Source organism: Marmota monax, unplaced genomic scaffold (genome assembly GCF_021218885.2).
Source record: "Marmota monax isolate L192 unplaced genomic scaffold, Marmota_monax_Labrador192_F-V1.1 WCK01_AAM20220418_F8-fsc00049, whole genome shotgun sequence".
Taxonomy (NCBI): Eukaryota; Metazoa; Chordata; class Mammalia; order Rodentia; family Sciuridae; genus Marmota; species Marmota monax.
Genome location: NW_026694221.1, coordinates 12,144,927 through 12,166,177, shown reverse-complemented (window position 1 = coordinate 12,166,177; position 21,251 = coordinate 12,144,927). Strand labels below are relative to the sequence as shown.

General features: G+C 33.6%; 1 protein-coding gene across 3 annotated transcripts in view; it reads right to left on the bottom strand.

Moving 5' to 3' along the window:
- Diaph3 (diaphanous related formin 3) overlaps positions 1-21,251 on the bottom strand; it is a 481,958-nt gene that overhangs the window by 189,693 nt on the left and 271,014 nt on the right. For all 3 annotated transcript variants that reach the window (XM_046466464.2, XM_058586107.1, XM_058586106.1), the window contains one exon: positions 14,491-14,620. In XM_046466464.2, the coding sequence (XP_046322420.1) occupies positions 14,491-14,620 (130 nt within the window). The remainder of the gene's footprint in view (positions 1-14,490; positions 14,621-21,251) is intronic.

The window sequence follows — 21,251 nt, the reverse complement described above, 5'->3', positions numbered from 1 at the left end:
AAACAGGAAAAAGGCTGAAGGCAGATGGAAGAAATGAAGAGGACAACCAACCAAAGGCCTCCAGTCAGTTCTGTGTACCACCTCACCCACTGTGGAAAGACAGAGGCAGCTTTGTTTTCTACAACTATGAAGAGGATATTAAAGAGAAGACGGCAGCTTTCTAGAAGACAAAACTATATTCATGGGAGAAGTATATAAAAAGAAAACCTTGTTTGCTTATAATAATTTGAAAATTCGTTTGGACAAACAAGATATTCAAGAACGTAGTAAATATTAAATAAAAAGATGTACTTGACAGAGATGTTGTTCTCTCAGAAACTATAAAATGGTTTTTAATACATGTATTGGACAGAGTGATATTAGTTCTTTCTAATGTGCCCCAGGGTAAGTATTAAGTATAGACTGACCAGATTTCAAATAAAAATAGTTTCCAAGTGCAGCTATTGAACACCAGGTTAGCCTCAACAGCACTGTACTTCATATTACTGGGCTTGAAAAAATTCCAAATTTTTTCCTGTCTAGATCTAGATACTTCCTTGAAGTTTAATAGGCATTTTAAATTCATATTTTCAAATTATAACTTATCATCCTTCTTGAATTTGTTCTTACATCTCAATAAATGATTGATCATGACTCCTCTCTTTCTCTCAATGCCCACAAATTTGATCATACAAAAAATCCTATTCACTCTGATTTCAAAATACATTCATTTCTTAAGTATTTCTTACCATCCTAGCCTCTGTTGGATCATTTTAGCAACCAAGTAATTTCACTGATCCTACCAGATTCTCTACTGGTTTTTCCCCCATCCCTGAATATAGTGGCTTAAGTAAACCTCTAAAAATAAATTGCAGCTTCCTTCAAAACAGATAAGAGCAAATTGAAAGAAGCAGTGTAAGTCAGATATTACTCTTTAAATCAAAACCTTCCTTTGGCACCTCATCTCAATGTAAAGTCAAAATCCTTACATTGGACAATGATGTACTATAAGACCAGTTACCTTTCTGACCTAAGCTCTTCTTCTGCTCTCCCTTTCCATCTCTGCTCCAGCCAGATTCACCTCCAGATCTTGGGACCTCTACCTACCTCTTCCTGCCTAAAATGTGCCTCTCTCAAATACCCTGCCCCCATGCTTCCCTTAGGTTTTTGCTTAAAGGCCACCTTCTGTAACCACTTAATCTAAAACCTCAAGAACAAAAAAACCAGGAAACAAAAGACCCTTGCCTTGGCATTCCAGCGCTAGAAACCTCATGTCATGTGCACTGGATCCTTTCTGTGATTCAAGTTCTATAACCACCAAATTAAGACAGAGAAGATTTTTCTTTAATGTTCACAGGTCTACCCAATACCCAAAATGATGCCTGGGATAGAAGAGGCACTCAGTAAAGGACTGATCCTTGTTAATACAATTCCTGATGTAGTGCCTGTCAAGCAGCAAAAGCTTAATCAACTGTTTTCAAAGAGTCTACTCCCTATAGCATCAAAACAAACAAACAAAAATTAATGAGCAAAATTTTACATTCCATAAAACACATAGTTTGAAAGGGAGATTCTGAGAAACTGCCATTACACTGACAGTACATTAATATTTAAAGGACAAATCTGATCAATTTAAAATCTTTCCTAAAGATAACCTTTCTGAGGAAAGGGGAAAGATTACTCAAGATCCTATTTTCTTGAGGTTCTCCCATGAATGTTAATAAACAATGTTTTAGATGTTTCTATCACATATATCATTTATCATAAGTTAATTCATATTTCCATATGGCATTCTGTAATATTTTGGGGCTGAAAATTTTGCTAAAAAGCAAAAAATCACATGCAGACATCCCTAGAAAAACTAAAATTCAGAGTAGTTAAAGAGTTGCTGGAGTCCAATTGTTCTTAAAGGTTGTTTAGTACTGGAACTGCTTTTTCAAAAGAAATCTTATGCCAAAGTTCAAAATGTGAAAATAGAATGTTTCAGGATAAAGCTGAGGAGAAAAAATAGAATCCACTTTTAAAATTCCATTCCCTAGGCTAGTCTGCCCAACTGGTAAAACTGTATTGAGATATACACTTAAATTCTGTATAATTTTCTGCAGGTATACTAGTTTAATTTTTAGAAAAGAGCAAGCATTTTTCAATACCATAAATCTACAAAATTCTTCGTTGTACAATCTAAAGCTTGGATAAATTTCAGGCCACACAGAGTTGGAATTCATTTGAATAACTTCTAAAAATACATGTTAAAATTCTATAATGATATATTATTCATATAGAGTCATGTTTACCTACACCATTAATGACAGCACAGGCAGGTGTTTGTCAACAAAAAATAATCACTGAAAAATAACATCAGCAACGACTATGCCAAATGTAGAGAACATTTATACTATGCTTACTAGGTGATATTTAAACTTTATAAATATTTATATGTATATATTAAATTATTTACTTATCAAAAGAATCTTCTAAGGTAAGTTTAAAATTGTCTCCATTTTATAGGTAAGCAAACTCAGGTATAGAGAATAAAAAACTTGTTTAAGGTCAAACTTCTTGAACACTAGGATTTGAACCCCAGCTGCCTAACTTCAGAGATTACAATCTAAATAACAGCCTCTCCCCCATAGTATAATGTCTGTTTCATCTAAAATTATGATCACATTTTTATTTACCAACTAAAATTATCAGGGTTATTATAATTATCATTGCCTGTCAATAAAAAATTACTTAAATTTGGAGGAATAAATGAACTTCAATTTTAACTGTTTTCCTATTTTCACAAAACCAAGGGTATTTTACAAGGATAAAAACAGTAACTGTTTAGAGCCAAACTGTTTCACAATTTAATGACAAATGCTTTCCAGTTACACCTATTAATGTAATTTTCCTTAAAAGTTTCACAATCCCTCCAAGATGATGGTGCTAACTCCACAAAATTATGAGAGTAATGACAGGGACAACTGTAGGGGTTAAATAGCATCCCTCTTAGAGGGACATCCTCCCAGAACCACACAATATGACTCTCTTGGAAATCAGGTCTTTACAGATAGAATTGGTTAAGCATTTTGAGATGAAATCATCCTGTGATATGTATCCAATAACTGATGCTCATAAGGGGAAGTGACAACACCAGAGACATGGAGAAGGGAGGAGTGAGATGATAAAAGCAGAGACTGGGGTGATGTGTCTATAATCCAAGAAACACCAAGCATTTGATTTCAGAATTCTTGTCTCCTGAAACTTGAGAGAATGAACTTCTTTATTTAAAGACACAGAGTTTGTGGTAATTGGTTGTGGTAGCCCTGGAAAAGGAATACAGCTACTAATTCAAGATTTGCAAACTACCTAAATACAGCCCGGATTCTGGAGAACAAGAGGCAATTCTGCCTGCAGCATATGATTAGCTCCATGCCTCTTCCTCCCATAGGTTACATGTCAACCTTGCTACCAAAAAGAGTCTGAAGACTGCCATAAATGTGTTTGTTCCATCTATTGCTAAAGATTTTTTTTTTTTTTGGTAAAATACAGATTTATGATGTTAAGCCATCCTTCAGAATGCACTACCCTGAAATCTTCGCTCATCTACCTTGTTTGTAATTTCCCACTTCATGTTGCCACCTGAGGTGCAGTAAATATTGCTTCACAGTGAGCAGTTTAAGAGAGCTCCAAGACCTTGGCTGTCACTGGTGATACTGTCCTATTGCTTGATGTTAGCTATGTCTCATAGGTGACACTGACAGAACAGCTCGAGTAGCTACTTCAAATCTGTAGCTGGCCAAAAATCTGCAAACACTGTAAACTGTTAGTTTCTAGAAAAGATTAATGCTGTATTGTTGCTACTTTCAGTCTGTTAACCTCCAAAAAGATATAGAGGTCTTCCTGATGTAGTTTTCTTCTTCATCATCATCTATCAGCCCAAGCAGCAGCAGATTCAGAAAATGTTCCTAGCTCAGTATCTCAAAAAGCAATCTTTAGCTTCAAGTAGCTCCTCCATACCCAGTGTTCTTCAATGTCACTCTACAGAATCCTTAATTCTTCAGTGATTTTTGGCCATGCTCTTTCCATTCCACTCAGCTACTTTCCAAAGTAGTTTTTATTTACACAATAAAATGATTATGCTCATTCTCGTATTTTAACTTTTGATGCCAACTACATAAAGCTAATACTTGGAAATAAACTGGCAGGATTTATATACGTGGCCCCAACCAGTATACCATACCTGTAATACAGTATAAATATCCTTCATAAATCCTATTATTACATCGGGAATGACTCAGTTATATTTTATCATACCTTTTTTATACTTAATTTGTTTAACTTAAAATTCTTACATATTCTACCATTTTATATATACAAAAAAGTATATACAAACCCTATAGGCAAGAATATATTTTTAAAATAAATTCAATTTTTTATTGCACTTGGTTTATATTAATAGTAAAATTATTTTCCAGTTCTTGAGCATCTCATTGGCTAGCTACACATAGTCAAATTAGATCATAAGACATAGCATAGGAGTCATAGGCTAGTATTCTGGGCATACCTTTTTATAGTCTACCTGTAGAATCAATGCTACATAGCTCAGAGACAACACATATTTTCATCATTTCCATAGGAGAATGAATAAAGTGAAATAAGGTATCCCATTTGAAAAGTGATAACACATAATTCAGACTGTTACAGGCTTGAGTCTGACACTTGCTTATATTGAGATTACATGCACTATACTAGCAAAACAGGGATAAGTAGCAAAGAAATTAGATACACAGAAAAAAAGTGAAAAAGATAAAACTAAGTAAACTTTAGTGTAGATGAATGCATTCTAAAGCAAAATCTAAAATATGCCATAGATAAATCACTAAAATGAAATGTGTATGTTGATGAATATACTTATTCAGAATGCCTTAATATTCCTTACACATGTACTAATTTATATGACATCTATTGAAAAAAAAATTGAGGCACGTTATGGTATAGATATGAGGTATCCCCCAAAAGCTCATGTGTGAGACAATGGAAGAAAGGTTAGAAGTGGAATGACTGGGTAATGAGAATCTTAACTTAATCAGTGCATTAATCCCAACAAGGATGAACTGAGAGGTACCTATAGGCAGGTAGGCTGTGGCTTGAGGAGGTGGGTCATTGAGGGCGTGCCTTTAGGGTATATATTTTGTGAGCTGAGCTTAGTCTTTCTCTCTGCTTCCTCCTGTGAGTGACTGAGTTGTTTTTCTCTGGCACATCCTCCCACCATGATATCCTTACTCCACCTTAAGTCCCAAGGAATGGAGCCAGCTGTCTATGGAATGAGACCTCTGAAACTATGAGCCCCAAAGTAGGCTATCCTTCCTTAAAATTGTTTGGTCTTTTAGTTACAGCAGTGAAAATTGACAAAAACAGCATATTTTGAAGTCATGTGGAAAAGACAGTGCGCAGAAGAAACTTTGATATTCCCAATCGATGATTAGTGAACTTACAACACTGCAGATCTACAAGTGCTTCCTCAACTAGTCTAAAAAAGTGTCAACAAATTTTAAAGTACTCTAGTCTGCAGCCAAAGAACTACAAGCAAACAAGAAAAATGTCTTAAGTTATTATATTAGATTACTTAGGCTGCCATTGCCAGATACAAGAGACTACACGGCTTAATGAGTAGATTATATTCTCCTGGTTATGGAGACAAGTTTGAAGGTGTTGATCAATTTGTTTTCATCTGAGGCCTCTCTCCTTGACTTGCAGATGTCCTCCTCACTGTTCTCTCACATCATCTGTCATCTGTGCAAATATATTCCTAATGGCTGAGAGTCCAAACTTTGCCTTTTCTTTTTAAAGAAAAAAAAAAGATTGGATTAAGGCCGATTGAAGTGATTTCATTTTAACCAATGTGCTCCTATCTTCAAATGCGGTAAAATTCTGAGTATTAGGGAACAGGCCTTCAACATATGAATTTGTGAATGACACAAGGAAGGAAATTTTTTTTTGCTTTTAACCAACAACACAATAAATGCAACGTTGTCTATGGGTTGGCTTCTATAAAATCTTTAATTATAAATATTTCCACAACCAACATAGTAATCCTGTGACTTAATTTCATTTTTATTATATAAACAGAAATATGTAAACTAAAGCATAGTTTCATCAAATACCAAACAACTAATTTGAAACACCAATTGATTTATCTTAATGACGCAGATCATAAGGCCCCAATCTTTGACCTCCATGATATAATGGTTCCAACTATCATGATGTGAGTCATGCTGCATCGAATATAAAATAAAATTGAATTAATAACTAATATTAAATATTCAAAATACGTATAAACCTGGATAACAAATTTTACTTGGCATTTTTGGAAGGCTAGAGTAAAGGTTAATAGATATCTTTACTCTGTCTGCTAGTTATAGCAGATGATTTTGAAATTTTCAAACACTATTCAGTTTCCAGGTGGCAACCACCTGGAAATTAAGTGGTCTAAGCACTCACAGTAGGTGAATAAAGATAAACATTTGTTATTTAGTAAAGCATTTATCATAAAATGTTGGAAACACATGAGACATTGGAAATCAGGACATATATTTCAGCAATTATTTGGGTCAGACCAAAGAATTGCTAGCTAAGAGCATACAAACAGAGGCTTAGAAGCAGAAAGAGGTATATAAAATAAACAGGATAAAAAACCTCAAATATAAGGTATTAAGGAGTGCTCCTGAGAACTCAAAATATAAAAATGGGGTGACAAAAAGATTAGAAATGAATAATTAGCGAATCCACTATGATAACATGCTGAATATTGCTTTTTTTCTGGAAGCTAATTCTATTCTCAGCAGTTCCAAAAGAGTCCTTGTTCTACAGCAACTGTTCTTTTTATTGATTTTTTTTAAAAAATAAATCACAGCGGAATGCATTACAATTCATATTACATGTATGCAGCACAATTTTTTCATATCTCTGGTTGTATATAAAGCATGTTGACAACAATGTGTGTCTTCATACATGTACTTTGGATAATGATGTCCATCACATCCCACCATCCTTACTAATCCCCTGCCCCCTCTCTTTCCTTCCCAACCCTCTGTCCTATCTAGAATTCATTTATTCCTCCCATGCTCCCCCCTCCCTATCCCACTAAGCTAAGAGTCAGCCTCCTCATATCAGAGAAAACATTCAGCATTTATTTTGGGGAGACTGGCTAACTTCACTTAGCATTATCTTCTCTAACGCCATCCCTTTACCTGCAAATGCCATGATTTTATATTCTTTATTGCTGAGTAAAATTCCATTGTGTGTATATGCCACATTTTTTTTATCCATTCATCCACTGAAGTGCATCTAAGGTTGATTCTACAGTTTAGCTATCATGAATTGTGCTGCTAAAAACATTGATGTGGCAGTGTCCCTGTAGTATGCTGTCCTTTGGGTATAGACTGAGGTGAGGGATAGCTGGGTCAAATGGTGGTTCCATTCCCATATTTCCAACAAATCTCCATGCTGCTTTCCATATTGGCTTCACCAATTTGCAGTTCCACCAGCAATGTATGAGTGTGCCTTTTCCCCCACATCCTCGCCAACACTTACTGTTGTTAGTCTTCATAATAGCTGCCAATGTGACTAGAGTGAGATGATATCTTAGAGTAGTTTTGATTTGCATTTCTGTAATTGCTTGAGATGATGAACATTTTTTCATATATTTGTTGATTGATAGTATATCCCCTTCTGAGAAGTGTCTATTCAGGTCCTTGGCCCATTTGTTGATTGGGTTATTTGGTTTTTTAGTGCTTAGCTTTTTTTTTTTTTTTTTTTTTTTTTTTTTTTTTTTTTAATTTTTTATTGTTGGCTGTTCAAAACATTACATAGTTCTTGATATATCATATTTCACAATTTGATTCAAGTGGGTTATGAGCTCCCATTTTTACCCCATATACAGATTGCAGAATCACATCAGTTACACATCCATTGATTTACATATTGCCATACTAGTGTCTGTTGTATTCTGCTGCCTTTCCTATCCTCTACTATCCCCCCTCCCCTCCCCTCCCCTCCCCTCCCCTCCCCTCCCCTCCCCTCCCCTCTTCTCTCTCTGCTCCCTCAACTGACATTCGTTTGTCCCCCTTATATTATTTTTCCCCTTCCCCTCACTTCCTCTTGTATGTACTTTTGTATAACTCTGAGGGTCTCCTTCCATTTCCATGCATTTTCCCTTCTCTCTCCCTTTCCCTCCCACCTCTCATCCCTGTTTAATGTTAATCTTCTTCTCCTGCTCTTCGACCCTACTCTGTTCTTAGTTACTCTCCTTATATCAAAGAAGACATTTGGCATTTGTTTTTTAGGGATTGGCTAGCTTCACTTAGCATAATCTGCTCTAATGCCATCCATTTCCCTGTAAATTCTATGATTTTGTCATTTTTTAATGCAGAGTAATACTCCATTGTGTATAAATGCCACATTTAAATTAAAAAATTCTTAGAGATTAATGAAAACACAGACACAACATATCGGAATCTATGGGACACATTGAAAGCAGTTCTAAGAGGAAAATTCATTGCTTGGAGTTCATTCCTTAAAAAAAGAAAAAACCAACAAATAAATGATCTCATACTTCATCTCAAAATCCTAGAAAAAGAAGAGCAAAACAACAGCAAAAGAAGTAGAAGGCAAGAAATAATTAAAATCAGAGCTGAAATTAATGAAATCGAAACAAAAGAAACAATTGAAAAAATTGACAAAACTAAAAGTTGGTTCTTTGAAAAAATAAACAAAATCGACAGACCCTTAGCCATGCTAGCGAAGAGAAGAAGAGAGAGAACTCAAATTACTAACATACGGGATGATAGAGGCAATATCACAACAGACACTTCAGAAATACAGAAGATAATCAAAAATTATTTTGAATCCTTATACTCCAATAAATTAGAAGATAGTGAAGGCATAGATAAATTTCTTAAGTCATATGATCTGCCCAGATTGAGTCAGGAGGATATAGACAACCTAAACAGACCAATATCAATTGAGGAAATACAAGAAACCATCAAAAGACTACCAACTAGTGCTTAGCTTTTTGATTTCTTTATATACCTTAGAGATTAGTGCTCTATCTGATGTGTGAGGGGTAAAAATTTGTTCCCAAGATGTAGGCTCTCTGTTCATCTCACAGATTGTTTCTTTTGCTGAGAAGAAACTTTTTAGTTTGATTCTATCCCATTTATTAATTCTTGGTTTTAATTCTTATGCTATAGCAGTCTTATTAAGAAAGTTGGGGTCTAATCCCACATGATGAAGATTAGGGGCTACTTATTCTTCTATTAGACGCAGAGTCTCTGGTTTAATTCCCAGGTTCTTGATCCACTTTGTGTTGAGTTTTGTGCATAGTGAGAAATAGGGGTTTAATCTCATTTTGTTGCATATGGATTTCCAGTTTTCCCAGCACCATTTGTTGAAGAGACTATCTTTTCTCCAATGCATATTTTTGGCACCTTTGTCTAATATAAGATAATTGTAATTTTGTGGGTTAGTCTCTGTGTCCTCTATTCTGTACCATTGGTCTACTAGTCTGTTTTGGTGCCAATACCATGCTGTTTTGTCACTATTGCTCTGTAGTATAGTTTAAAGTCTGGTACAGTGATGCCACCTGCTTCACTTTTCTTGCAAAAGATTGCTTTAGCTATTCTGGGTCTCTTACATTTCCAGATGAATTTCATGATTGCTTTTTCTATTTCTATGAGGAATGCCATTGGGATTTTGATTGGAATTACATTAAATCTGTATAATGCTTTTTGTAGTATGGTCATTTTGATAATATTAATTCGGCCTATCCAAGATCAAGATAGATCTTTCCATTTCCTAAGGTCTTCTTTGATTTCTTTCTTTAGGGTTCTGTAGTTTTCATTGTATAGATCTTTCACCTCTTTTGTTAAGTTGATTCACAAGTATCAGAAACTTACCAACCAAGAAAAGCCCAGGACTAGATGGATATACAGCCAAGTTCTACAAGACCTTTAAAGAATAACTAATTCCAATACTCTACAATTTATTTCAGGAAATAGAGAAAGAGGCAGCACTTCACACTCATTCTATAAGGCCAATATCATCCTGATCCCAAAACCAGGCAAAGACACATCAAAGAAAGAAAACTTCAGACCAATATCTCTAACGAACATAGATGCAAAAATTCTCAAAAAAATCCTGGCAAATTGAATACAAAAACATATCAAAAAGATCGTGCACCATGATCAAGTCGGATTCATACCAGGTGTGCAAAGTTGGTTCATCATAAGGAAATCAATAAATGTAATTCATCACATCGACAGACTCAAAGAAAAAAATCATATGATCATCTCCATAGATGCAGAAAAAGCATCTGACAAAATACAGCACTCTTTCATGTTCAAAAAACTAGGGATATCTCAACATCGTAAAGGCTATCTATGCTAAGCCTCAGGCCAACATTATTCTAAATGGAGAAAAATTAAAGGCATTCCCTCTAAAAACTGGAACAAGACAGGAATGCCCTCTTCTACCACTTCTATTCAATATAGTTCTTGAAACACTGGCCAGAACAATTAGATGAATGAAATTAAAGGGATATGTATAGGAAAAGAAGAACTTAAATTAGCACTATTTGCTGATGATATGATTCTATACCTAGAAGGCCCAAAAAGCTCCATCAGAAAACTTCTAGAACTAGTAAATGAATTCAGCAAAGCAGCAGGATATAAAATCAACACCCATAAATCAAAGGCATTTCTGTATATCAGTGACAAATCCTCTGAGAAGGAAATGAGAAAAACTACCCCATTTACAATAACATCAACAACAACAACAACAAAAATAAGATACTAGAGAAACTGTTCTTTAATAATGGTGTGAGAATTTCAGTTTAACCAATGAATTTATCCTGAAGTAAAGAGTGGCATACCCAGAAATTTAGGTGAGGTTCTTAGTAAGCACCAGAAACAAGTATCAAAAAGAACTTGACATCTTCTTTAAGTTTCTTGATGAAGTAAAAAGCCAAAGAACATTTTACATGCAGTAGCCACTTTCCATAGATTTAACTTCAGCAGAATCTACCAGGCAGAGTTGAGATCCTGAAGATTATACTCAGATATGACAAATGAGAGAAAGAAAATCAGAAGAAGGGACCAGGAAGGGTTTTCTCAATTATATAAAAGTTGGGAAGACATTAAATGCATAGGGGTCAAGAATCCTGTCTTGTGGTACATTATGATCCTAATGCCTATTTGAGATGCAGATGGACATGGCAAAAGATGTTGGACACAGAAAAGTGAACCTTAGAAGTAAAGTCTGGGACATAAATTTGTAAGTTATTTACATAATTAATGATGACTTTTAGTCCTGGGGGATTTAAGAGAACACCTCAAGGAAAGTTGTGGGTAGAAAAAGAAAGAGAAGGGCTCAGTTATTAGGCTAATAACAGCAGCTATATAAAGAGGGAGCAGAGAGCAAGAGGAAGTAAAGGATATGGGAGTAAAAGGTAGGAGTTATTAGGGCCAGACACCTGATGTCAGTGAGGTTGCATTCAGACACAAAAATTACACATTGGACCGACACAAGAAAATAGCACATTTCATACACAATAACTCCAAGTGCAGACTTGTTAAATGAAGGGGTAAATACATGATTTACAGAGTGGGTTAGTATGGCATTTCTGAAACTCAGAGTTGACAAGGAAACAATAGACGTATTTTGTGTAGATAACACTAAAAGAGGGTTGACCACATTATGCTGTAAACTTTACCTTGGTTTTATTTTAATATAACCTCCTAAAACCAACCAAATTTTTTTTAAAAAAATAAGATTTGTCATTATCTATTCATTAATAATGTTTCATTTTAATACCAAAACAGCTTATTGAGAATTGATCAATAAGACATTCATAGCCAATTAACTTTAATTGTTTAGACAAGAAAAATTGTATTCAACACCTAGAAGTTCATGAAAGAAAGAAATATTACAATGGTATACAGAAATACAATAATGAACCAAAATATTTTCACTGAAATACAACAGAAAAACTGTAAACCATTATCTCTTAGAAAAGAAATAGTCCTAATAAAGTAGATTTTTGAAAATTGTCATATGGGTAAGCTCATTAGTTGCAATGAAAGTTACCCCTGCTGATGTGGGAGTACCTAATGACAGGATTTTTTATGTCTCAAAAACAAAGGTACTTTTTAATTCATGTGATAGCTCACCAAGGAGACTTCAAGTCTGAAAACTTCAAAATGATGATACATAAGAGCAATGAAGTTCTCCGAAGCAAACACAGATATATCATCTAAAACATTCCATTTACTCCTCTAAAATCACATTCATTAATTGGGTTAGATAATCACAGAAAGAATTCAAGAATCACCTATACTATTTTAAAAAAAATCAGTGATATTTCTTCTATTCAAATATGAAGTTGGCTGTTCCCTGTGAAACATATTAGCAATATTTGCTGACCCATACACATATGTGTGTCTCCACTGTAACAGATGGAAGATAAAACCCCCAGTCCCAAAATGCCCCACTGAAACACACACAAAAAAAGAAAAAAAATCAAATTACAAAGTAACAAATCTTGCAAGTCCTCATGAAAGTTAAATAATTTTTAAAGTATAATAATATTTTAAAGAATTTTAAGTACAATCAAATGAGACAAGGTAAATATTTCAAGAACTTAATTTAAAGTAAAAATTCCTAAAAAAAAAAAAAAACGAATTTCACAATAAAAACAATGCATCTAAAGAGAAGAATGTTCCAGTTCCCTGCTCAGTTTTACAACAAGTATGAAAAATGATAACCAGAAATGTAAACTGTCACTATCCAAAAGCGCTTGCCTGACTCTTATGAAAGCATTAACATCAATTAACACTATTACCTACTCAACCATCTTTTTCTCAAAAGAAAGCTCTATATTTCAAGGAACTTTCTTCCACTACTGCTATCTGCTAGACTTGCTACTTACAAAATTTAATGTCCACCAACACTACTCACTTTCAATTTTGTTTTCATCTCATTTGCTTATATATTCCAAAATGTCTAAGGTCTCACTTTAGAAAAGTCAATTTCACTGACTTAATGAACCAACCAGTTTAAAGCTAGATTTAATAACACCAATTTATTTTTAGTGGTTTCTCCCACTCGGTTCTATTCCTTTTTACCCTGACATATATTAACAGAAGATAATTTGTATAATTTCTCTTCTTAAATTACAAAACAGAAAATATGTATATGTTTATATATATACACATTATATGTATAATCACTATGTATGTGCACATATATGGTATACAAGTAATATTTCATACATGTATACACATATGCATTTATATATACAGAGAGAGACATTTTCTTATTTCATAAACATTTTAATATAAGACAGGTAAAAAGGTCTTAAAAATCTATGCTAATTATTTCCAATAGGCTGTATGAAATATGTCCTTCAAGAAATATGTACCATGGGATAAAGTTACACAGAACATCAAAGCCAATCAAATGTCTCTTTACAGATAAAGTACTATAAGCATCATTTTACAGAAAAATTTGAAAGACGTAGAGAATGATAAAAGCACTTAAGAAGGAATATTCATTCCAATGTAGAAGAAAATAAAAGACCCTTCTTTAAGGTCACAAATTCCAACATTAAGAAGAAAGCAGGGGCTGAGACTATAGCTCAGTGGTAGATCATTTGTGAACATATGGAAGACCATGGTTCGATCCCTAGAGTACAATGAAAATAAAAAGAAAAGAAAGTAGGAGAAAACAGAGATTTTTTTTAAAAAATGACATTATTAGTAACAAGTGGTCAACATCAAAAGAATACAGATACTCCTCATTCTATACCTCTGGTCTCCCAGAATGTATTCACAAATTGATTGTTTCAAACCAGTTAAAGTTGTTTGCATAAAACCAATGTGAAATATAAATGAAAACTGGGTATTTAAGTTGTTAATAAAATTTTTAACTTAAATCATAATATAACCAAGAAATAACAATGGATTCTATCCTTTCTGACCCTTAGTAGGAACTAGAACCAGGTTAGAAAGTAGGGCATTAGAAAGGGTTGAATTGAGACTCTGGCAGTCTGGTGTCTTCATGGAATGAGACCTCCACTTTAAATAGATCTTGATCTTGTGGAAAGGGAGACACTGATGGCTACATCTGGGGTCAAATATATAACAGTCATTTGGTGGTCGCGGGGGACATGGAATCAAAGGAGACACAGTAAGGAGACTAAGCAGCAGAGGGTAAGTCTAGCATGCATTCATAAAATTTAAGCCATAAGACAATGTGTTCATAAATATAAAGTTTCATTACCAAATATATTAAACAGCTCCAATCATGACAAGTCCTAAAGTAAATTTCCTGTAGTTTTCTATTTTTAAAATGTGACACTGAACATAAAATGTTTTTGACAAAATGAGAAGTATATACAAATAAAAAGCATTATATTCCTTTAGAACTGAATACCAGAGCAATAACATATTTTTTTTCCAAAGTACAAACCTTTACTAGCTTTGTCTAAATGTTCCAAATCATCCACAAAATTCAGGATATCAGGGTACTTTTCTTCACATATTTCTACCAGGAAATGAAGTAATGTTGTTTTCTGGTCTGCTGATTTTGTGTCCTTTAGCTAAAAAAAATGAGAGGGAGACAAAACATTGTCAGGAGTATTTTGATAATCTACCTACTCAAATAATGTTTATACTGTATTTGGTAGATAAGAAATAAGCTGTAATGTTAATTAATTCCATTTTTGTAAAACAAATATTTCAATGCTTGAAAAGGTACTTTTTACTTGCTTGGTCAAAATTATTAATATTTGTTGTAAATGAGAAATAACTTTAATTCAACCTAGGATGCAACATTTTCTGAGAAAAAAAATTAATGGTCACATGTCTAGAAAAGCAGAAAAACCTGAAAGTCTATGTAATACCAGTACCTAAAATTACTAAATGATAAATGGGGCATTTATCCATTTATCATTTGACACATATTCAGAAGCAACAAGCTGTTTAATTTTTTAAACCATTTGCCCTGATATGACAAATAGTTTAGTAAAAGCAATTACAAAGTAGTTTTAGGGCAACACAACATGTGAACTGAATGAACCTCTGAAGGATGGGGTTAGGAGAGGGAAGAAGAAAATTCAGAAGTACATATTTCAGAAAGAATAGCATTTGAAAAGGGCTTGGTATGGTTTGTACTTGGTTTGTCCCTCAATGGTTCATACACAGGAAAAATGGTCTTCACTGTGGCTATGGTGGGAGGTAGAATCTTAAAGAGATACGGTCTCATGAGAGGTCCTTAGAGATTAAAAGATTTCTTAAGCAACTAGTTGGTAGTTCTCACAAAAGCGTTGCTATGAAAGCCTGACCCACTTAGTCTCTCTCTTTCCAGGTTCCCGATGTGAACTCTTGTTCCCACATGTGCTCCTGCCTTTGCCATGCACCATACTGGATGTGGCTGAGACAGTCTTCACCAGAATAGCCTAGGAAGGCACCATGCCCCTAACCCCAGACTGTGAGCTAAAAACCCTCTTAAGAGTTAAATAGCTCAGATATTTTGATACAGTGTTGTTACACTGACTAAAGCCATAGATGAGGAGGAATATGGCACATCTGAAGAGGCTGAGTGACTTCGAAAAAAGTGTGTATATGTCAGTGAAGGCAAGTAGGAATAGCAGGAAGACACAAATCTGAAAAGACCATGAAATAAAATAAAAGGTATGCCATGAAATAGGAATAGAATTTTGATTCTAAACTAGATGAAAGAGATGATTACATATACATTTTACAAAGCTCCTATGTGGTGTGGATAAAAGATTTGAGCAGGGGTAATAACAGAAGCATAAAGAACAATTTGAAAAGCTGTGGCAATAATTCAGGTAGGGAAATGCGACAACCTGAACTGAGGTTGTGCCCAAGGAATGGAGATAATAAACCAAGTGAGGTTAGAGACCCAGGTGATGCCATTATTTGAGACAGGTCAAAAAAGATGAGAAATAGATAATTGCTCCAGTTATAGACAAAATGAGTATAAAGCTTCTAAGTAATATTCAAGTGAAAATGTCTTGAAAAGAAGTAGATTTACAAAGATACAGAACTATATTTCTAAGGTTTTCATTAATGCCCCCTAAAGAGCCTTTTAGGTATATTAGGTCTAATTGTCTATAACTAGGAAATGTAAAAACCACAAGTATACTGCACTTATATTAATGTACTGTAGTATAGCTGCACTTTATATAAAAATGGCAGTAAAATATGTTTTTTGCTCCTTAAGAATCAACTTTCTATCCCTCAAGGGTGACAGTGTCCTTATTAAGAATACATGAGTAGACCTTGGAGAAATGGACTGGTGTTGGAGCACCAATTTGTGAGCTCTCCACTTTAAAAGTCAGTTAGCTGATCAGATGAACCTCAATGGGTATATAGGATTAAAAAAAAATATAGGGTTGACCAATCCTAATCTGAAGTGGTCATAGACTGCAATCAGAAATGAGAAGTGGTGAAGCTAACATCTGAGCAGTAAACAGGAGTTAGTTTGGGTTTCCTTTGGTAACTGCCAGTAGGGAGTGATGGGCCTAGAGCAGTATGAACACAGGGCTAATAGATAACCCTAGCACCATACCAAGAAAGAACGGTTGCTGGCACTTTAAAAACAGAACACATAAGTCATTATTTGATACCTCGTTTAAAAGAAATGTAGATTTCACAATATCCAGTTAAGTGTATAAAAAGAGTACTGCCAAATATATATATATATCATTACTAGCAAGATATCTAGCATGTGAAGATGATCCTAGTAATGCTAAACATACCCTTAACGAGTTAATAGCCTTGGGGAAGTTATTGGACTTTAGTTTGCATGCAGGTAAAAATAACAGAATAACATAATAACACAGAAAGGTAACTCTAAATTCACTTTCCATTCCAAAACTATTAAGTGCACATTATAGTAATTTGGGTATATATAAGAATAGTGAAATAACAAAACAAAACAACGAGAATAAAAATGAAAAACCTAGTTCTTAAAGTTACTTTTGCATGCTTGGGTCAGTTCTAATTTTTCTATGTATTTCAGTTTTTACATATAAACCTAAGAATATTAGTCTAAATTGTGACTTCTTTACAACTCTAGCTTTTCATTCATACTACCATTTTAAACAGATAAGGCCACATGAAAGCAGCAAACTTTCATAAATATAATAGAGCTAGCATAAAATTTGTCTTCTCTTTTGTTAAAAAAAGCATGCTAAAACTAAAGCTCCTTTTCTGCTTCGTATCAGTGATTACCTCAAGGGTGCTGTTTCTTCCTTCTGTAGATTCTCAGCCACCTACTTTTACCCCATCTCATGAAAGGATAGTCCACTCCCCATCTCAAGAAAGGGGTAACTAGGTAAGTGACCTATGTGGAATAATAAATAAGACAAATGCTATCTCCCTCTGTAATTTGTAGAGCCTGAAAGTTTTCCAAAAAGATTTGTGATATAGCTAAACAGCCAGGAACTCCTAGGATTCATATATTGAGATATCTCTATGATGAAACAACAATCAAATGGATCAATCTCAATCTTTATTCATGAGGAATAATAATTGAAAATTAGAATTCTGAAACACCATATACTTTGCAATATCTACCAATTTAATAAATGTGAAGTACTTCCAGTCAAACACAGATTCAACGAATTCAGAGACGCTATAAAACTAGCACTAATTTAGGGAGGGGGCTCATTTATCACAGGCTGTCATATTGAAATTGCCCACTAGTTAGTAGGACACACATTGGTAACATTATAATATTAGAAAGTATACTTACTGAACAGGAAATAGAAGAATACTTCTCCCATCATTTCTAAATCTGTATTTAATAATTGTGAAATTAAAAAAAAAAACACTCAAACTTCCAAACATATTTGACATTAAACATAATAAAACATCTCAGATGAGAAGCATTTTGTTGATAATTCGTAGTGTCTCATTTTTAAACTATCCTGCAGCTCTAAATCCCAGGGCAAAGATTGTTTACTCATCTTCTAGCATTCTCAGGAAAAAAGTTCACAATGCTACCAGAGTAGTCTTCCTGCCTCAATTATTCTTCTCTTTCTCCCTCCCCCATAATCTCTTCTAAAAATTAATAAATATAAAGAAAGGTTTCCAAAAGCATGAAAGCACACAAACATACACAAAATGTATTAGCAACAACTTCACCTATTTCATCCATACTTTTTTTTCACTGTTTTGGTAGACATTAACAAGTAAAGAAGACATAATCTATTTACACTAATCAGTCATGCCATGATAAGGTACTAATCTAGAATAATTAAAGCTTGGGAGATAGTGCTAACCTTGTTGTAATGAAGAACAACTTAAATACATTTTGTAATAATCGTTCTTTGAAAGAAAAATGAAACAAGTATTTGTTTTAAAACTTTGTTCAGGTTAAAAAAATGCTTTATCCAAATTTTAACAGACATTGCTTGTCAGGATTCCTTTTGTGTTATGTCAAGAGATTTATCTGACTGATGAGTAATCCTCAATGTTAAATAGAATTTATTATTCATATGTTTTTTTTAAGGTACATTTAATGTGGCATAAATGTCAAATAAACAAAAAGATGGATGGAGTTTCTCCAGCCACTCTGTTCATTCTGGACAAAATAATGTTAAAAGCAGATTCTGTAATAAATCATGGCCTACTTGTCGGTCTGGAGTAAAACTCCCTTATAGCTACAAAGCAAGGGTCTAGAATATACTTACAATATTCACCACAAAGTTGGATGACATTTAAAAAAGATTCTATTATTTCAGTCATAGGAAGAAAAATTTTAAATGAAAACTAAGTAGTTTCTTGGTGATCTTTATAATCTAAAAACTATCACCCACTACTCTTTGAACAATGAAATGGTTCTTTAAGAATACTATCAAGTTAGCAATTCTCTGTACTATATTCCCATAATCTAAGCATCATGACAGCATTGTCACTTTAGATTTGGTAGACTTGGGTGAACACCAGAAACAGGACAAAATTCGGAGAATCTTGTAATGGCCCCATGATTTTCTAGAAGACCCCAACCTATGATATTAATATTAGCATGACAGCAGGAGTTCTTATTTATTTGGCATTTGGTATGAGACAGGGACTAACCAAATAATATAGCACATGTTCAATGCTTAAAACACAAAACATCCCTATAAGGAAGCAATTACTATTAAATTATTTAGATAAAAGAACAGATTTAGAGAAATCAGGCTGCTTACCCAAGATTACACACCTACTACCTGGTAGAAGAAAATATGAATCCATGTTCATGTGAAGACAAAACTGATAACCACCGCAGAATACACTTCTTTTAACAAAAATCTTTATTTAATCTAGCTTTTTACTACTATCCAAAAGAAACAAAATTCCCAAAACTACAGTATGCTAAAATAGTAGTAATATCAAAAGAAAGTATCAATGCAATTTAAAGTGTTAACGCCCGCTAAAACCTTTAAATTCAAGCCTGGATAGCCTCTACAAGCAGAGGCCAAGAGTACAACATTCTTTCTACTGTTTTACCTACAATATGACAAAAATGATATCTGAATCACATCCTTCAAACAACTAGCATTTATGTATTTCTAACAGTACTGATAACAAAAGATTATATCAAAATGGTTGGACTAAGAGAGATCTACAAAGTTTAACCTTCAATGAACTTACACAAATTTATTTTAATATCATATTCTATCACAATCCTTTGCACAATCAAGTGGATTGTGTATACATGAAACAGCATCTCTGAAAATAAATTCAAGGTATCCACACGAAAATTGATGTGTGAAGATGTAGTGACAAACTGTATGTTATAATTGCTCAGATGAGAAGCTCAAAAAGTCAATTTACTGGTGTAACTGACCACCACTATAGAACAGATGTTTTCTTTTGTTGGTGTGTGTGTAGAGGAAAAACAATCACTATAATGATAAGAGTTTTCAAAAAGACTGGGTTATCCCTCCAATACAAGTGGCAGTAAAAATTTGAAACTGAAACAAGATGCTTATGCCACTCTCATAACCATTACTAGCTATAATAAAACTTTCATAATGATTTTAAAGATATAATCAAATTGATAATAAATAGTAGATAATATGAATATTACACAGTCATGGCATTCACACATAAAAATTATAGTAATTGCTTAATTTCTATTTTAAAATAATGAGAGTTAAAATATTAAATGACCAAAAAGAGGTTTAGCATAATGGGGACTTCTGTATTACTGTAGATTGGTTTCTACCACTTTCACTGAATTATATTTTTAACATATTTCTCTTGAATTTCAGCACTAGAAATTTCCAAATGAAAAGTAATTTTCCATTTTAGAAAGTGAGCTTATCGCATTATCCACTGCTTATTTATACTTTCCCCCTTTATAGGACAAAACGTTTAAAGCAGCTCAGTGTTCTTTAGAAAATTATCAATTCTTTTAAAATTTAGAAATGAGAAAACATTGCTTTTACAACAGAAAGAAATGGGGGAAGAGTTTAAATAAATAATTCATAAATAAATAAATAAAATTAGAACACAAATACATAGCAAAACTCTAAGCTCTTGGGTGATCAAAGGTTCAACATATTTTTCACCAATAATATCAGCCTCCAACAGTGAAAAAAATTCTAACCAAGAACAACTAAGGAGGGCAGGATTGCAGTGAGACTGGCATTTTCAAATGCCATTAGGATATGTAAATTAGGAAAATCCTCCATGAAACAGTTGATAATACATGCCAATAATTATTAAAATATCCTTGTTTAAGGTAGTTTCAGAAAACTCACTGGGGTCCAATTTTATTTAACCAAAGCTAGGTAACTCAAGTGTTATTTTAGAACACTAATGATCTAACACTACAAAATTTTCATAAGAATAATTAATAAAAGTTGGAGTAAATGCTAGATATGTAGTTAATATAAATGGGCCAAGTACATTAATTTTAAACAAATTGTCACCTTTAATTTTTCATATTAACAGAATCCTTTTTAGAGATGTTTTAATTTTCTAGAAAAATAAGGAGATTACAGAGAGACCCTTACCACTTGCACAACTTCTATTAACATTTTGTGTTAGTGTGGTACGCCTATTACAAATGACATATCAATAGTGACACCATTATTGACATAGGGTTCAGAGTTCACATTAGGGTTGATTATTTGTGTTGAATAATCCTATGTTTTTTAAAAAATTAAAATGTTATGTGTCTATCAATAGCATGCCATACAAAAT